The sequence below is a fragment of the Pinus tabuliformis genome, chromosome Q, assembly GCF_031772625.1.
Source record: "Pinus tabuliformis cultivar Carrire ecotype Pingquan chromosome Q, CPIR1, whole genome shotgun sequence".
NCBI lineage: Eukaryota > Viridiplantae > Streptophyta > Pinopsida > Pinales > Pinaceae > Pinus > Pinus tabuliformis.
Genome location: NC_142296.1, coordinates 30,400,434 through 30,418,206, shown reverse-complemented (window position 1 = coordinate 30,418,206; position 17,773 = coordinate 30,400,434). Strand labels below are relative to the sequence as shown.

At 37.0% G+C, this 17,773-nt stretch overlaps 1 protein-coding gene across 1 annotated transcript; it reads left to right on the top strand.

The window, feature by feature from the left end:
• The first annotated feature begins 8,844 nt into the window (after positions 1-8,844).
• On the top strand, positions 8,845-10,248 carry LOC149218117 (uncharacterized). Its single transcript, XM_089382344.1, has 2 exons — positions 8,845-9,724; positions 9,875-10,248. The coding sequence occupies exons 1-2, from the start codon at positions 8,885-8,887 to the stop codon at positions 10,148-10,150; spliced, it is 1,116 nt and encodes a 371-aa protein (XP_089238470.1). The 5' UTR covers positions 8,845-8,884; the 3' UTR covers positions 10,151-10,248.
• Positions 10,249-17,773: the final 7,525 nt, after the last annotated feature.

The following is a 17,773-nucleotide window of genomic DNA, read 5'->3' as shown; positions in this document are numbered from 1 at the left end:
AGCCATTCACCAACTCATTTGTAGTGGTATACTTGGATGACATTCTGATCTTCAGCCAGAGTTGGGAAGAGCACCTTCACCACATCCGACAGGTTCTCCAAACAATGCGACAACACAAGCTATGTGCCAATTTGGAGAAATGCACTTTTGGCATGACCCAGGTTCAGTATCTGGGATACATTATTGATGAAAAGGGGGTGCATGTGGATCTAGCCAAGATCTAAGTCATTCGGGATCGACCATCTCCTCTGATAGAGCTCCGCAGCTTTCTAGGTCTTGCCAACTTCTACCGCAGATTCGTGTTGGGGTTTTCTCATATCACTTAGCCCTTGAGTCAAGTCACCAAGGGAGGAGCGAAAGCAAAATTCTTTTGGTCTGAATCTCAACAGAAGGCATTCATAGAGTTGAAATATCGCCTCTGCACGGCACCAGTGCTCGCGTTACCAAATTTTAAACAACCATTTGAGGTTGAGACAAATGCCTCTGACTATGCTATTGGGGTAGTCCTTACTCAACACGGGCATCGAGTGGCATATCACAGTGAAACACTTTCAGACACAGTCCAGAAGTATCCCACTTATGACAAAGAGATGTATTCCATTATGCAGGCCTACCGACAATGGAAGCATTACATTTTGGGGAAGGAAACAGTCATCCACACAAAACACCGACCCCTGTAGTCCATACAAACCCAAGGGAAATTGCAGAATGATCGCCATCAGAAGTGGTCTACATACCTGCAATAGTTCCATTTGAATATCAAGTATAAGAAGGGCAACACCAATAATGTTGCAGATTGCCTCAGTCGACCACCGATCATGGCGTTAACCACCGTGCTCAACTCTTGTGGGCACGAGACTTCTGATTGGCCACTTCTCTACAAAAGCGACCCAGAATTCGGCCACACATACCAGACACTCTTGGAGGGTCGGCATGTTCCAGATTTTCACCTCCAGGATGCCTTGTTGTGCCACTTGGGTCACCTTTGTGTTCCTTCAAGCGAGCGTGCCAAGATGATTTGGGAAGCACACTATAGTTGGCCTGCTGGGCATTTCAGGGTCGAGAAAATGGTGGCAGTACTGCAAAAGTATTTCTATTGCTCGAATCTTCAACAGGATGTCGGGAAGTACATTAGATCATGTACTGCCTGCGCTATTTCCAAACCGACCATCAAGAAGCAAGGCCTCTATACCCCGTTACCTACCCCTAGTCAACCTTGGGAATCCATCTCCATGGATTACATGTCAGGACTTCCTTCGACTAAGCATGGAAATGACTGTGTTTTTGTGGTTGTCGACAGGTTCTCGAAGATGGCCATTATGGCGGCCTGCAAGAAGAATATCACAGTAGAAGCCACTGCTAAAATCTTCTTTGAACGAGTGTGGGTGCATTTTGGGATCCCACAGTCTATCATCTCAGATCGGGACAATCGGTTCCTTAGTACATTTTGGTCTAGTCTCTGGTCAATGCTAGACACCAAACTCACTAAGTCCACAGCCTTCCATCCTCAAACTAATGGCCAGACAGAGGTTGTCAATAGGATGATTGTACACATTCTGTGCATGTACAACTCAAAGCATCCACGCACATGGGACGAGAGCCTCCCCTATGTTCAGCACAGCTACAACCGAGCTCTTCACAGCTCGACTGGCCACAGACCTTTTTAGGTGGGCTTGGGATTCCAGCCACTATGCCCCATTGATGTGGCCATGCCACTTGCAGCTACTCACACAAATTCGGCTCATGTCCAGTCCGAAACAAACAAGGCAACTAGCTTCATTGAGCACATCCAACATATTCGCCAGCAAGTCCATGACATTCTGGAGAAATCAAATGCCAATTACAAGAAGCAACATGATCAACATCGGGTGCCACACAAGTTTCAGGTGGGTGACAAAGTCTAGTTGCATTTGCAAAAGGAACGCCTTACTGGAGCCTATCGGAAACTGATACCACTCCAATATGGTCTGTACACCATTACTAAGGATGTGGAGACAATGCATTTGAGCTCAGCATTCCCCCATTCCTTGGCCTACACCCAGTGTTCAATGTGGACTGCCTTCGGCCATACTTTCCACCATTACTAGACACATCCGACATTGCAGAATAGCTCACACCCACATAATTAAATCCAGATTGCATGGAACAAGCTGCAACTAATCGGATCATGGACACACAGATCAAGAACACTCGCCAACAGAATATCCAACTAAATCGAGTTGTCAAAGCAGGCCAACTCCTTCACCAGGGCAAGTGGCACACCAGGGACCAAGTTCAGCAGAAGTTTCCTCATCTCATTGCGGAGCTCAAAGTAATGGGGACCATTGCTTCCTAAGGGAGGAGGAATGATCCATGTGGATATTGGTGGCCACCTGCCAAGTCCACCTGGACCCCCACCATTGTTTCTCTTAGCATTTTCAGTTTCCTTAATTGTAGCACAACTTACTATTTTTAGTAGTTTTTCGGGTCCTGAACTTCCGGAGCCGTTTTGAGGCCCTAAACAACGTTTTTTGGGAAAACTGGGAGCAACATGGGTCCATGGACTGATGTTGCTCTTCCCAAAGTTGTAGTTCTCGGATAGATCTTTCTAACGAGATATTGTGCATGTCAAACGGAGATCATATGCCAAAGTTACGACCCCGGGAAGTTGATGTACCAATTTACCCAAACGGGGCCCACAATTTGGCGTTTCATCTTCTAGGGTTAGGAATTTGGATGTTTAGGGCTTTCCATTGTTTCTCAACAATAAATAGGCCTTTGAGCCTCATTGTAAGACAGTTCAGAGGCATGTAGCCGCCACATCTCTTCTCAAAGATAAGCTACCATCGCCCTAGCTGGTTTATTTCCATTACTGTTTGTAAGCATATTTCAGTATTTTACATTAATGAAATGAAGTATTATTTCCATTGCATATCTGTGTTTATGGTTATCTTTGTAATTTGTTGTGTTCCTGTTTAAATCCAGATCAGGTTCGGGCCACATCCCCTTGTTGACACATGGTCCCAAAGGCCCCATCAACATGATGTCATCCCTAGGTGTAAATATTTTTGTAAGGAAAAGAAAAAAAAGTCGGTACTCATTGGATGTGGAATTAAATTATGAATCCAACATGTGCGTACACTTGACAATTGAGTAAACCTATAAGGAGATAAGATGAAAATACAATTAAAATGAAAAAATATTTTTCTTTCTTTAAAAATTCAAATTCTTATTTTATTATTTTCATCAGGAGGCCCATTTTAGACCTTGAAATTCCCTTATGTAAGGATATGAAAGAAGTGTAGGTAGAATTTTACACCCTAATGAATTTCCAATTGGAGATGCGTCATTTTATAGATATAATCCTCAATTAGTTGTAAGGAATCATTACCAATAATGTAGGTAAAGATGGGGATATTAGTTTGAGACATGGTTGGATGTAGAAAATCTAAATGGATATATAAACTACTCAAAGGTACTATTTAGAATGGGAGCTTGTCCAAACCTACACAGAAAGATAAGGGAAAGATTCAAGCTTAAAAGAAGGCCCTAATAAAGAAGAGAATCATGCAACTAAAGGAAGGAAGGATAGTAGGGAGAAGAAAATTGAGGATTCTGAAAAGCTTAAGAGGAGGAATGAATAAGAAGAGAATAAAATGTAGAGGAGGAAGAAAGGAAGAAAAAAACCTAAAAGAATTAGGGAGAATTGAAAATGAACTTAAAGCACAAGTTGCAACTTAAATAAGTCAAACCATGTAAGAAGTCCTAATGGGGGACTAGATGGACTTTGATACCATTCAAACAACATCCTCCATTATCATTGGAGGGAACTTTCCCATCAATGAGCTAAGTATTGCTCCCACTAAATCCAACAAAGTAGTGAATCTTAGTTGGTTCACATTCAATCAGAATCTTAAGATGATAGTTGATCATATTGAAGATTTTTTCCCTTGTCGAACTTATATCCAATATTAGTGACAATCAAGGGGGGAATGGTACATCATACATGGGTAAACCCAATAGTCGTGGCTTCTACTAGTACAACATTTTGTCAAGAAAATGTTAGAACATGAAGAAAATATTGGAACAAATTCAAAAGCAGAAGGAAAGAATCGTAAAACTAGAGAAACATAATAAGATAATAAGAGAAAAAAATAAGACATTACAAATAGAAAAACCAATTTGACATAATACAAGATATATTCCACTAAATTTCATTGGTAAAACAAGTGTACTCATTCCTCTAGGAAATGTAAAATATATTAGTGAAGTTACTTTTGATGTAGGATAAGGTAAAGGAGAGATGCACTCAATTGAAAGGAGTCCTTAGTGCAATGGAATGATTGACAAAGTGGCCACAAGAGTACACTGATGCACCTCCATAAGTTCCCAAAATAAGTGATGGGCACCTATCATGTGATAATGCAATAATAAATAGGCTTATTAAAGTGAAAGATGAGCTAAAAAGAAGATATAGCTAGATCAGTTGCCCTACACCAAAGAAAGTATGCATTGGCAGAGAAATTAACTAAAATGAACAAGTTGCCACTAATTGGTAATAAAGGTGAACCTAGGTTCGAACGAGAGGTTACTAGTGAGTTGGAGGAAATATTGAATGTCAAAGAGATATCATTTAGTGTGTTCACTACAAAAGTGACCAAGGAATAGTTGAGGCAACACATAGCTTGACAAACTAGGCAAAACATAGTTTTTAATTCTTGCATAGTCTCCTTGGACAAAGATGTAAAGAGTTTAGCATAAATTATAGTGCAACACTATGTCACCAAGGAAGATTTGCTGTCAAGTATGATTAAAAATATTTTGTCTATATCAAATCTAGAAAGCTTACCTACATGAGACACTTGGCATCATTGTAAATAAGCCAATAATTTTGTAATTAAATTACATTCCATTTTTTAAGTTTGTAATGATTACCCTTCCAAGTAGGATAGGACAAAAGAAGAGAATTTGAGCAGTTGTAAGTGCTCTTAGGGGAAACCTACAAGTCCCAAGAAGCAATTGCAAGATGAAGCTTCAATTCTAAGAAGGAAGGGATTTTACTACCATTCTAATTTGTACGTTTTTTTTTTAAGATAAAACTAAGAAGCCATGATGACCATTCTTAAGGAGAGACTAATCCTATGTTGGGTGTGAGTTATTGTGGACTATTTTATGATTTTTATGCCTACGCTTTATTGAAAATCATTTTCAATGCACCGGACTATTATCTTGCCTATTTCATGGATTTCACACATTTTTATCTTTCCTTTGAGAATTGTTCTTAGATGTGAATGGACCATACTAATTAATATTCTATTTAGACTAGTCTATGTGTTTAAGAAGTTGAGGGACTACTATTTCATGTTTGTATGAAAAGAACAACTAATTGTCTCTTGGGTATCTAAGTATGAATGAGTCATTCATCATTCATTCGTTTGTTGCCATTATACTCCTAGATACAATAGTTTAGCACAAGTTTCCATTTTTTGTACTTAAAGTAGAGTGAATTTCACATTTTCATTTCCATTTGAAGTTAAAAAAATGATTCCTCATAAGGATAGGTGGGCTTAAATCTAGATAGGTCTCTTACACCAAATGGTGTGAAGTATAATTGGGATTTCACATTGGAGAGTACCCATAACTATTTCAAAGCATTCCATCCCTATCAATAGGTCATTGAGCTAGTGAAGATTTAGTTGGGAACTAAGTTGAACTTGTGTTTCATTCCATAGCCATTTTTAAAGGCCAAGAGCTCTACCTCATAGGAATGATCATATATCTAGTTGGAGGCCAAAGATTCCCTACAGTGGTTATGTTTAGTGGCTTAAGGCCTCATAAATGGACGTTGAACCTAAGAAGCCTCATTCAAGGTAAAATTCCCGTGATTTCATCACCTAACAAGTGGAAAGGCCCTAATACATGTCTATGGTGCACAATACTTCTTAGCTTTGCTCATATTTCCACATAAGGGTAAAATATCCCCTACAAATGTTATGGTTAGCCATTGGGTTCCTCAATCACGTGCATTGAGCATAAGAGGACTCATTTAGGTCCTAAGTCAATTATTTTCATCCCTCAACTATTGTGAAAGATCAAAGGCTAGTGTGTGGTGTGCAATACCTCCTAATTGCACTCATAGTCTTAGTGGAGTCCAAAGATCCACTAAATAAATTATGAGTGGTGGTTGGAGGCCTCTTCCATGGTGATCAAGCCTAAGAAGTGGCATTCAAGGACCAAGGCTCTTAATGTAATCCCCTAAACATAATAGAGGGCTTAATAACTCTCTATAATGCACAATAGCTCCTAATAGTCCTCATCCTTTTATAGTCAAAGGAAAAATATCCACCATAGATGTTAGATTTTGTGGTATGAGGCATTGTTCATAATCATGGAGGCCCTAAAACCCATATTTTATGCATATAATCTCTTAACGCTGGTTCTATTCTTATTGTGAGGCTAAACATCCTCTATAGTGGTAATGTGTGGTGGTTTAAGGCCTCATCCATGAATCTCGAACTTGAGGAGGATCATGTAAGGCTTAAGGTTCTTACTTTGATCCCCAACCATTTTCAAGGCCTTAACGCTCATTTATGGTGGGAAATACGTTTTGACAATGCTTGTATTAAATAGAGAATCCATACAGGTGAGAATGGTTTTAGATAGAGGAGGAATGACCTGTTGTAGAGTTTTGTGAACCCAACGTTTCGGACTACGAAGTGAGTCCATCATCAGGGGATGCGGCAATAGATAATCTTTAAAATTAATGATGTATCACAGAGCTATGATTATTGATATATATAAGAGGGTTATTAAGGAATGCAGTGAGAAATTAGGTCGGCTTATTTTATTTAAAATTCATTTGTTTATTATTCATTTTTATTATTATTATATATATATTTTTGTTATTATTATTATTTTTATTATTTATTTAATATTATTATTATTATTATTATTATTATTATTATTATTAATTTTTAATTATTATTATTATTATTATTATTATTAATTTTTACTTATTATGAAAAAGAGTATATTATTATATAATAATAATAAAAATGAATAATAAACAAATGAATTTTAAATTAAATAAGCCGACCTAATTTCTCACTGCATTCCTTAATAACCCTCTTATATATATCAATAATCATAGCTCTGTGATACATCATTAATTTTAAAGATTATCTATTGCCGCATCCCCTGATGATGGACTGACTTCGTAGTCCGAAACGTTGGGTTCACAAAACTCTACAACAGGTCATTCCTCCTCTATCTAAAATGCTTGTATTCCCACGATGTGATTTGAGACCTCATTCATGGCCTTTAAGTCCAAAAAACATATTCTTCATGTATCCTACATTGAGGCAAGTTGATTTGGTTTGAGCCTCAAAGAATTTATTGAATGCTTACATATTTTAATTATCCTCTATTTATAAGAAGTCCATGATCATGAATTTATTGAATGCTTACATATTTTAATTATCCTCTATTTATAAGAAGTCCATGATCATGAAGGCTTGTAGGTTTTGTTGTCTAACATAATGCATATGCATAATGCTATTCTTTAAGTCTTGTCCTCACTTTAATGCTAGGTTCCACATCTTCAACAATAAGTAATAAAAATGTGTTTATGTTATATAAATTAATAATAATATGTATATTTTGAAAATCTATAATAACATAAACTATAAAACACAACTTAATAAATAAACTTAAAAATAAAATTGAAAAATTTGAAATATATTATAAAGGAAAAATTAAAAATTAATATAATAGCTAAATAAATCAATCAAAATTTAACATAATTCTTTATCTTCACCCATTTTTAATTTTTATAATAAATTTAAAATATCTCTTATTAAAAAAAATACTTAAAATTAAACATAAAATAAATCAATTTAAATTTGATATTACACTTTACCACTAAATTTAAAATATGCCATACTTAGAAATTAATATAATAAAATATTGAATCAATTTAAATTTAACATAATCTTGTCTTGCTCTTTGTTTTCCTTCTTATGATTTTGCATGTAATTAAATAAATCTAAATTTAACATAATCCTTTTGCATGTAATTAAATCAGTTTAAATCCAACATAATAATCCTTTTCCTTTTGCATGTAATTAAATCAATCTAAATTTGACATAACCTTTTCGTGCTATTTGTTTTCCTTTCAATATTTTGCATGCTCTTTCTTTCTGTTCCTCAGAACAAATAGATTAGAATTTTTCATCTATAAGAATCAAGTTATATTTTATTATTATTTTATAAATAAATTTGAAATATCTCACATTTAAAAAATTAAATTGATCTCAACTTAACCTAATTCTTTATTTTTACATATTCCTACTGTTTGTTTTCCTTTCCAGTCTTGGCATGCTCTTTTCCTTTTTCTGTCTGCGAACATATACCAGATTAAAATAAATCTATTTTTTTTAAATCAAAACATATAGTTAACTAGATAATTTAACTTATGTTTAGAGTAAAAACATAGTTAATCCAATAATTTAAAAAAACCTAACAAACAGTTATACTTTACAATTATTCTACAATAACCCTAAAAGCTTTAAATAATATTTTCGGACAGTGGATTTTCAAATCTGTCTATATGGGTGCTAACGAGGCTGGTGTGAGCCAGAAGTCTTTTCAAGTTTTTCAAGGCTGGTGTGAGCCAGAAGTCTTTTCAAGTTTTTCAGTGTGAAGGATCCTTTCGAATTCTGATCGATTTCAGTCTCCCTCCATTCTGTAACTATTAGGTCGGGGAGGAAAAGCATACTTCTGAGCTTTTTTTTTTATTGGTTTTTTATTTGCTTTCTGTTAGTAGATGTTAAAATAATTCTTTTTCTTGCAGGAGATCGGAAAATTGAAAAGTTTATATTCTGTTTGATTATTAGAGAGCTGAGATATGAGAAATTGCAAAATTATGAGAAGTTGCAGAATTATTGCTTGTATTTGGTTTTCTATGGTATATTCTGTCTATTTCAGATTCCTGCTGGTCTTGATTGGTAAAGACTGGAGATCGAAGAATGCTAATTATCCGAGATGGATGCAAAAAGCTAAATTCTTGATATTACTTTTCTCAATGGAACTCGCTCTGTTCTTGGTATTGTATATGATGGTTTGTGTTGTCAAGTGGATGGACCTGATGGACCTGCAAACTCCATTGGCTGAGTCTCCCATGGTGGACCTCACTCCAGTAGCAGTCCAAACACCAGTGGCTGAATTTCCCCTGATGGACCTCACACCAGTAGCCATCCAAACTCCAGTGGCTGAGTCTTTCCCAATGGACCTCACTCCAGTAGCCATCCAAACTCCAGTAGCTGAGTCTTCCCAGATGGACCCCACTTCAACAGCTGTCCAAACTCCTGTGGCTGAATCTCCCCTGATGGATCTCACTCCAGTAGCTGTCAAAACTCCAGTCACAGAGTCTCCCTTGATGGACCTCACTTCAGGAACTGAATCTCTCCTGATGGACCTCAATCCAGTAGTCATCCAAACTCCAGTGGCTGAATCTCCTCTGATAGACCTCACTCCAGTAGCGTTCCAAAGTCCAGTGGCTGAGTCTTCCCAGATGGACCTCACTTCAACAGCTGCTCAGAGTTCACTGGCTGAGTCTCCCCAGATGGACCTCAGTCCAGTAACAGTCCAAAGTGCAGTGGCTGAGTCTAGCAGGAGGGACCTCACTCCAACAGCAATCCAAAGTCCAGTGGCCGACTCTCTCCAGATGGACCTCATGCAAACTCCAGTGAGCTTGAAATTATGTTTCTTTAGTTATTTTTTCCATCACTTAGTGGGTTTTTGTTTGGGAAATTTGTCCTTGAGTTATTTTTTACTATGTGCAATGTAGACTTTTTTTTCTTTTTTCTTTTGCCCTTAACTTTCTCTTGACATGCAGGAAGTGATTTCCGCAGTAAGCTACAAAAGAGGAAAAGGCAAAATGAAAATTAGCCAGGAGGCTTCTGAAGACAACGAGCAAAGGAAAACGCTGCCCAAGGAGAGTGAAATTAAGCAGCAAAAGGAGGAAGCTGTTGCTTCTGAGTACAATGAGAAAAGGAAAAGGCAGCCTAAGCCTAAGGAGATTGAAATTACCGAGGAAGACGATGAGCAAAAGAAGAGTGAGGCTGAGAAGAGAGATGTGGCTGAGGACTGGGTAATTATAGGGGAACTGTAAATTCACACATTCGTTTAGGTTAGATTATTTGTTTATCCACAGTTTTTTGTTTTGCCAATGGAAAGGATGGTTAATGTTTCTCTTAATTATTTTTTAAACTGAGGCTGAACTTGGGCCTGGCCATGTTTATTTTCAATACTTTGAATATTATAACAATGAACAATAACCATGTTGGTTAGATTTTTTGAAAACGACATTGCACTGTACGTTGTTTTGGATTTCTGTAATTGGAAAATCTACATAGATTTATTTGAGCTTTTGGATTTCTGTAATTGGAAAATCTACATCGATTTATTTGAGCTTTCGAATTTATACAGGTTTTCTCATGTATTTTTATAAATATTTATTTGATTTTTTAAGATAATTTCTAAAAATATATATTTATTTTATTTTACATTAATTTTTTAACATAATAAATATATTATAAATTATTTATATGTAAATAATTTGATTTTAACAATATTAATATAAATATGTTGTAATTTCCAATTTATTTGAAGGACCATTTATAGAATGGCGGTTAAGGTATTGTTACCCACCATGAGTGGTTGAGCCTTAGGAGAATTTTTCTCCTTGATTTGTCTTCGATAGGTAGCCAAAAATCCTTTGTAGCGACCAGATAGCTATATGTACTACCATTCTTGGTCACCTGAGTTAGCCATTATATGCCCTCACTCATCTGTTATGATCATATGTTTGAAGAAGGGTCTTCCAACCTTGAAGGTATGGATTTTTGTTAGTAATTGGGTGTTTATGCTTGCTTTTCTTTGACACATTTGGACATGGATTAGTGGGGTCATTCAACGGAAAGAATGGACTTTGATTGTACTTTATTCCCTTGTCCCAACTTGGTAGTTAATCTTGTACCCTAGTCCTGTCATATTTCCTCTATTGGCTACTAGCTTTATGAATAACATTACATGGGAAACCCTGATTTTGGTTGTGTGGTCTCGCTTCCCAACACCATATGTCTTACTCCCCACTACTCATTATACCCCATTTTCACAATTTTGTCCACATTTGTCCATTGGCCCCATAAGGTGTTAGTCTTCCCCTCCCCTTGTCCACATTTTGGGTCGGGCCTGGAACGATGCCCCAAAGGTTGATGCAACCAAAAAGAAAGCTAAAAGTATAATTTGGCCACTTACAACAGGAAATGTACCACAAAAAGAAAAATATGGTTGGGACATAAGAATTTAGTGCATGGGCAAAAACCAAACATAAGCTCTACCCCTATCACTATGGCCATCACCCTAGTTCCTAGGGTCCCTATGAGTGCCCCCTACATCATTAAGGAACCCATGATTGTCCCAAACACTAGAGGGTGATGAGCTACGCAACCTTAAGGGGGTAATCACTGCTTTATCATACATATCATGCTCTCATCCCCTCGAGCCCGCAATAGTTAAAATAAAGAAAAACAATAAAAGGCAAAGGGAATATGAAGAACTTGGGTGGAAACTCAAAGGTTGGAGTAAATAATGTACCACAATTTCTCCCTCCTACACCTATACACCCAATGTACAATCTTCCCTCATTATAGTTGCCCTTGTACCATGGCATGTGGCTTGGAGCCTTCCCTTTTGTCCTAATCTATTCCATCATTATTTCACATGCCTCCTACCATTTGATGGATGTACCATGGACTTGGCACTCCCTTAAAGGTGGAAACCATCTAATAGGGTCCTTTATTAACCTCTCTTGTCAAACAAGATAACACCTATACTTTCTAAAGCCCATTTGGAAGGGCATGCCACTCGAAGTGTCCACTTTTTCCCCTAATTAGAAAGCTTGTTTACTCAATTGTACTAATGGATTGGTGTACTAGAAGGTGAGGAGACACATTGGATCTTAATTAGGATTGTCGATGGGTCTTCAACTTGGACTTAGTCTACCTATATGGGATCCAAGACCTCTATAGGATCACAATGGCACTTGTAGGGTGAATGTTGAGAGCCATGGGCCTCCACTACATTAGACCATTGATTGCCACACCATGGGCTTCTTCAGCACCACATATTGCTTGTTTGTGCCCCAGCCATATAGAGACGATGTTGCAATTGAACTGTGTTTCCCAACCATCTACACACTTTCACCCAACACTTGGAATTTGTTCCAGGGCACAAAAGGGTTTTGTCTCATCTCGAGGGACACAAGAAGGCACGCATCATCTTCTAGCCCTCACTTATGTAGCATCGACTTGTTATTGAGCCATTGGAGACCCATGATACCATTGATTGTGCCCCACAACCACTTGGGAGAACCATAGGATGTTTCACTTGGAAATAAAAGGGCCACCCCCTTGATCATCATTTTGGAGCCCTCCCCTTCATCATGGCACATTGAGAACTCATCTTGGCCTTCCAATGACCCTTTGCACCATTATTTTATCATTTTGGCCTCATTAGGAAGGCTTATTTCACACATTTAAGCTATTTGGTGGGTTTGTCACTAAAGTTATTATTATTTTGCATATTACAATATTATTAGGGGCTTAATTAGTCTAATTAGGCTAAATCGAACTTCCAAAGGCTTATATAAATAAAAGAGATCCTCATTTGTATTGAATCATTGCTTCAATTTGGGATATTTCTCTCTAAAGAATTCAGATCTACAATTGTGGAATGATTTTGGATGAATAAGTGTATTTTGATGTGTGGAAATATTTCACTCTCTCTCTTGAAGCTTCTTGTTGAAAATATTTTGGATGGATATATTCTTCTTTGTCTTGTAAGTGCAATATAATGCTATGTTTATGTTTTAATGGATGTTTAATACATGTAATTATTTTCTTATGGTGAAATAATGTGCCCTAATCAATAAGACTTAGTGGAATCATTGAACTATTAGAGATTTTTGCATGTATTACTCATTGGACAAAGAATGAATGAATGTTCTTGGAGGATTATTTGCATATTTATCTTCAAAACTCCATACCAATTGCCATCGAAGTATAAAACTCTAAATTTTTTTGTGTAGCTACATCCCTAGTAAGTGAAATTGCTTCTTTAGACCTCCTTAAAGAGCAAATTTCCCAAATCTTGATAATTTTGACTCTAATCTTCCCAACAGCTAGGCACTTGTCTTAGATCCTTGGTGATCAACCTAAAACCATTTGTTTTCTTCCTCCTTTAATTTTTGGTCTCTCACTTGTACGTCCTTGCTAGGGAATCATTTGGAATCCCTTAGAAGGGTGATCTTTCCATTCCACTCAGACTAATCTCTATGCTGGTGCCCCTTCTAGAGATCCTCTAGGTTTCATAACATTCCAATGGTTCATTTATGAGAAAAACCAAACCCTAACTCGAACTTTGAAGACCTATCTTTGACGTCATAGTGAGAGGCTTCTTTGAGGGTTGTCTTTCATTAAAGCTTGATCATTTCCAACCCTTTCTTAGTCCTACCTTGACCTAGTGTCCTCCTAGGAGGTTTCCCTTTCATGATCAGTCGTAAAAACCTAGGTCTTGTGTGGACCCATTCCAAGTCTCTTAGGCTAAGCAACACGTATCATAGAAGAAATTTCTTCTTTCAAAGAGGTTATTGAGAGGCCCTATCTTAACTTGGAGATCTCGACTCTAGATTCATCTAATTTTCATATCACTATAAATCCCTACGTCTTTATTTCATCCCTTTAGGCCTTTCTTGGAGATCCATAAAGCTTCATTGAAGCAAGTGAGCCTCATATTGAGCCTCTCCTCTAAATGGGCCTTGGAAATCATTATAAACCTAAACATTGATTCTATCATCCTAAGTAATTTCCATCATACTAAGACTCCTCCCATCAATGAAAGTCTGTAAAGAGTAGGGGACATTGACTGAGGTGATAGTGGGTCTTTGTGGTGAAGAATCCAGGGCAAATTAGGTGTAGTGTGATTTTTCTTTTCTTAATAAGAATTTGTGGAGTCCTTTTACCTTTTCTTGTTAGCTTAATCTTCTTCTTATTATTATTAATGCATGTGTATGTACTTCATCAAACTACTATCAAAACATAAGAACAAGAACACAAGATGTTGGCTCTTTGCCAAGGCCAAAACCTCTCTTTTCTTTAGAGAAAACCCTTCGATAAGTTCTCTCTTATTGAAGCTTATTTCTTGATCAATTCCAAACCATAGACCCTTGACTAGAATATCCTCCAAACACAAGTCAAGTTCTTTCAAGATTACTTTTTCTTGCAGCACTTTGTCCTCTTCCTTCTAGTACTTTATATTTTCTTCCTTCGGCACTTCTTCCGATAACTATAGAGAACTTCTATTGTACACTCTAGAATGTCCCTTGACCTTTTTCTTCCTTCGCTTGTGATGGAGCCTTTCTAACTTCAGGAGATGACTTTGTTTCTTCTCAACCTAGCCTTCTTTTCCAAATATTGGAGACTTAGAGCAGCAACAATGCATCCCTAATTATTCACACGTGTGAGGGAATCTCCTCACAAGAACTATTTTAGACTTCTCTTACTCCCTTCACTTGCATACCCTTCAAGAGAATCCTTGTAGGCCTAGTTTGAACTATAAACAATGAGATATGGTAAATTTTAAGTTACAATTGTCATAACTGTAGAGACAACTCTCCTTTCCTCGTACGTGTGGCTGTAACTAGCCCTTTAACACTTTGGTTTTCTTCTTCCTTTCTTTGTTGCCTTGGAGACCCTTTTCTTGTCCTCTTGTTACCCTTTTTTTGCTTTGTACCTTGACAAATTTTAGAGAGGAATGTGTTATTTTTTGAGGGAGTGGACAACCTCTATATATATAGGTTTGTCCCTCCTTTAGGCCGACTTGAAGGCCGACTTGCTGCTTTTAGGCTGACTTGATTTTCTTTGATGCAATAGGTGATTTTAATGGTGCCGTTGCTTCTTTAGATGATGTCTTTGCTTCGAGGATACTTGACTTTGCTTGGAGGTGTCTTCTTTGACTTTTATACATAATAATACATAATGTAACATACCCTTAAGGTATTCAACATAATTATTTTGACTCACCTATATCACTTTGACATGTGCTAGACCTACTTCAATGAGCAAGAAACTCATTGACATATATTATAAAAATAATATTTCTTTTCTTGAATAAATACAAGTGTCAAAAGTAAATTTATGAAGATCAAACCTAGTTACATTTCCTTCAACACTCCTTCACTAGAGAGGTATTCATACAACATTACAAGGTGTTTGGCTATTATCAATCTTTGAAGAATTCACATAAGAGAAACTGGTTTTGCAATCCATCTGTTATAACATCATATCAATCATCATTGTCATAGTGCAAGGCCTTGACTAATAGATCCATCTCTTCATGAGATCATGAGCTACAATGCTGGTGAGACCAATGATTTATAGACACCTTTATCATTGTCCCTCAAGGTACATACCCAGCCAGGTGTTCTCTGAGTATGACCTTCTAGGACTATTCTTATCTTGGGTTCCCAACCCTCAAAGAATATCAGTCCTCTTGCCTACTCTTGTCTTGGATTCCCTACAAATCCTCAAAGAGTATCAGATTCTAGATGATTACCTAATCCTCCCATTCTTTCTTCCTAAGTGAAGACAAGAATGTTGTGTCTATATTGTGTCTACATTTCCATTCATGGCCTTCATCTAGACTTATGGTTGTTAATCCTAGTCTAGTGCATGCCCCAAGAGATGGAAAAACACAAGTGTCACTCCTTTGTAATCAGGGGTGATCCAAAACTCCCTTTTGATCAGGGATTTGTCAGAGCTCCCTCTTAACTAGGGACTCTTTCATTCATCAACAACTTCTTCTTCGTGGGTGCTTCAGTTGCTTGATCTCGTTCCTTTCTTTGATGTCATGAAGTCTTTATTCGAACTTCTTCTATGTAGGGCGCCATCCATCGATCACTTTCCTTCCTCATTTGTCATGTCATTTATTCCTTCATGGAAAGTCTCTTTCTTTCCATACATCAGGTTTGCTTATCATCTAGTTACACCTTTGTCATCTGTCCATGCTTCGGAATACTCTTCTTAGGGATGCTTCATTGTACTTGCTTGTTTACACACTTCGACCTAGTATCCCATCATGACTTCATCCTGACATTTCTTTCAACATTGCTTTTTCTTTTGCTGGACGACTTCTTCATCATGACATATTTGTAGAGTAGAATCAGTTATCTGCATATTTTATATCTCCAAGGCCTTCACAGGTGTCAAGGGTCCTTCCTTTCTTTGTCAGAGTTGTCCTGCCTTCTTTCGGGAGATATCTTCAAGGTATCTTGTCGGATAGTGATTCTTGGTGATCATGGTGTTCTTCACATGCTTGATCTCTTTCTTCATTTTCTTCTTCTTAGATATATGGGTCAACCATCTTATGCTTCTTGTGGGAGAATTTCTTCATTGCTTGCTTCTTGGACTAGTCAGCATTTCTTCTTTCTTTTTAGTCAGCAACCTTATACTCCTTATGTGAGCATATTCTTTTGTTGACCTTCATTGCAATGTAGTACATGCCTTCAAGCATGTCCTTAGTGAAAGAGATTCTTTCATACTTGATCATGTTTATAGAACTATTCCCATGACTCAATAATACACAAAAGATAACATGACTAAACTTTGATGCATACATACCTCATCTTGATTCTCCTTTGATCATCTTAGCTTCATTTGGTTGTCCTTGGTGTGGCCCTTCTTGATTCATCTTAGCTTGCATGTATATCATCTTTTTCTTGAATTCCATGAATGAGATTCACAATGAGAAATATGTTTTGGTTCATGAACCTTCTTTTGAAGATTCCATCATTGGATCTTAAAGACCCTTGCCTTGCAAATGTTTCTTTTATCTTTGATGATGGAGTTCTTCTAATATTCTTAATCATGATCAATTTTCCTTTCATTGTGGATGAGGTCCTATACTAGGTATACTCTTTCTACATGAATATCTTGAGCTATATCTACCATTCTCCTATATTATAGAAGATATTTCTACCCATGCATTTTTATTCTAATTATAAATCCTACATCTTCATGAGTGTCTAGAACTCTATGTACTTCATGCTTCTAGATTCTAGAAGATGTTTCTAGCCATGCAATTTTATTTTATTCCTACATGCTCCTATCCTACTCAAAACTTTGAAAAAAGACTTGAAGTAAAGAGTTTGACCTAGTCATAGTAGAGATCTGGAGGATCTTCCTTCTTTTGCTTCTTTCTTTCTTCTTTCATTTCTTGAGTCACATTAGATTCTTCCCTTTTCCTTTTGTTGTTGTTGTCCTTCTTAAGCTTAGGACAATTACTTTTATAGTGTCCATATTCTTGACATCCAAAACGTTGGATTTTAGACATGTATTTGTTGTTTTTTCTTCGTGGACCAAATTTTCCAAATTTACGCTTTCTTTTGGCCGTGGTAGCAAATTATTGCTCCTTTGATCCCACGTCTTCCTTTGCTTTAAGTCTGGTTTCCTCTATCCTACATGGAGACCACACTGTAGAAAATTCTGTAGATTCACAAGCTAATGTAATTTTCTAAAGCAAGAGACAAGAATCTACTTCTACTCTTTACAGCATAAGCCCATAAGCATCGAGGAAACAATAATCAATAGAGGAAGAACATCAAGGGAACATAACAAAATAGATATCCAGGGAAAGCCACAGCTGAAAACCCCACTATTATATTGTATTAGTCTGG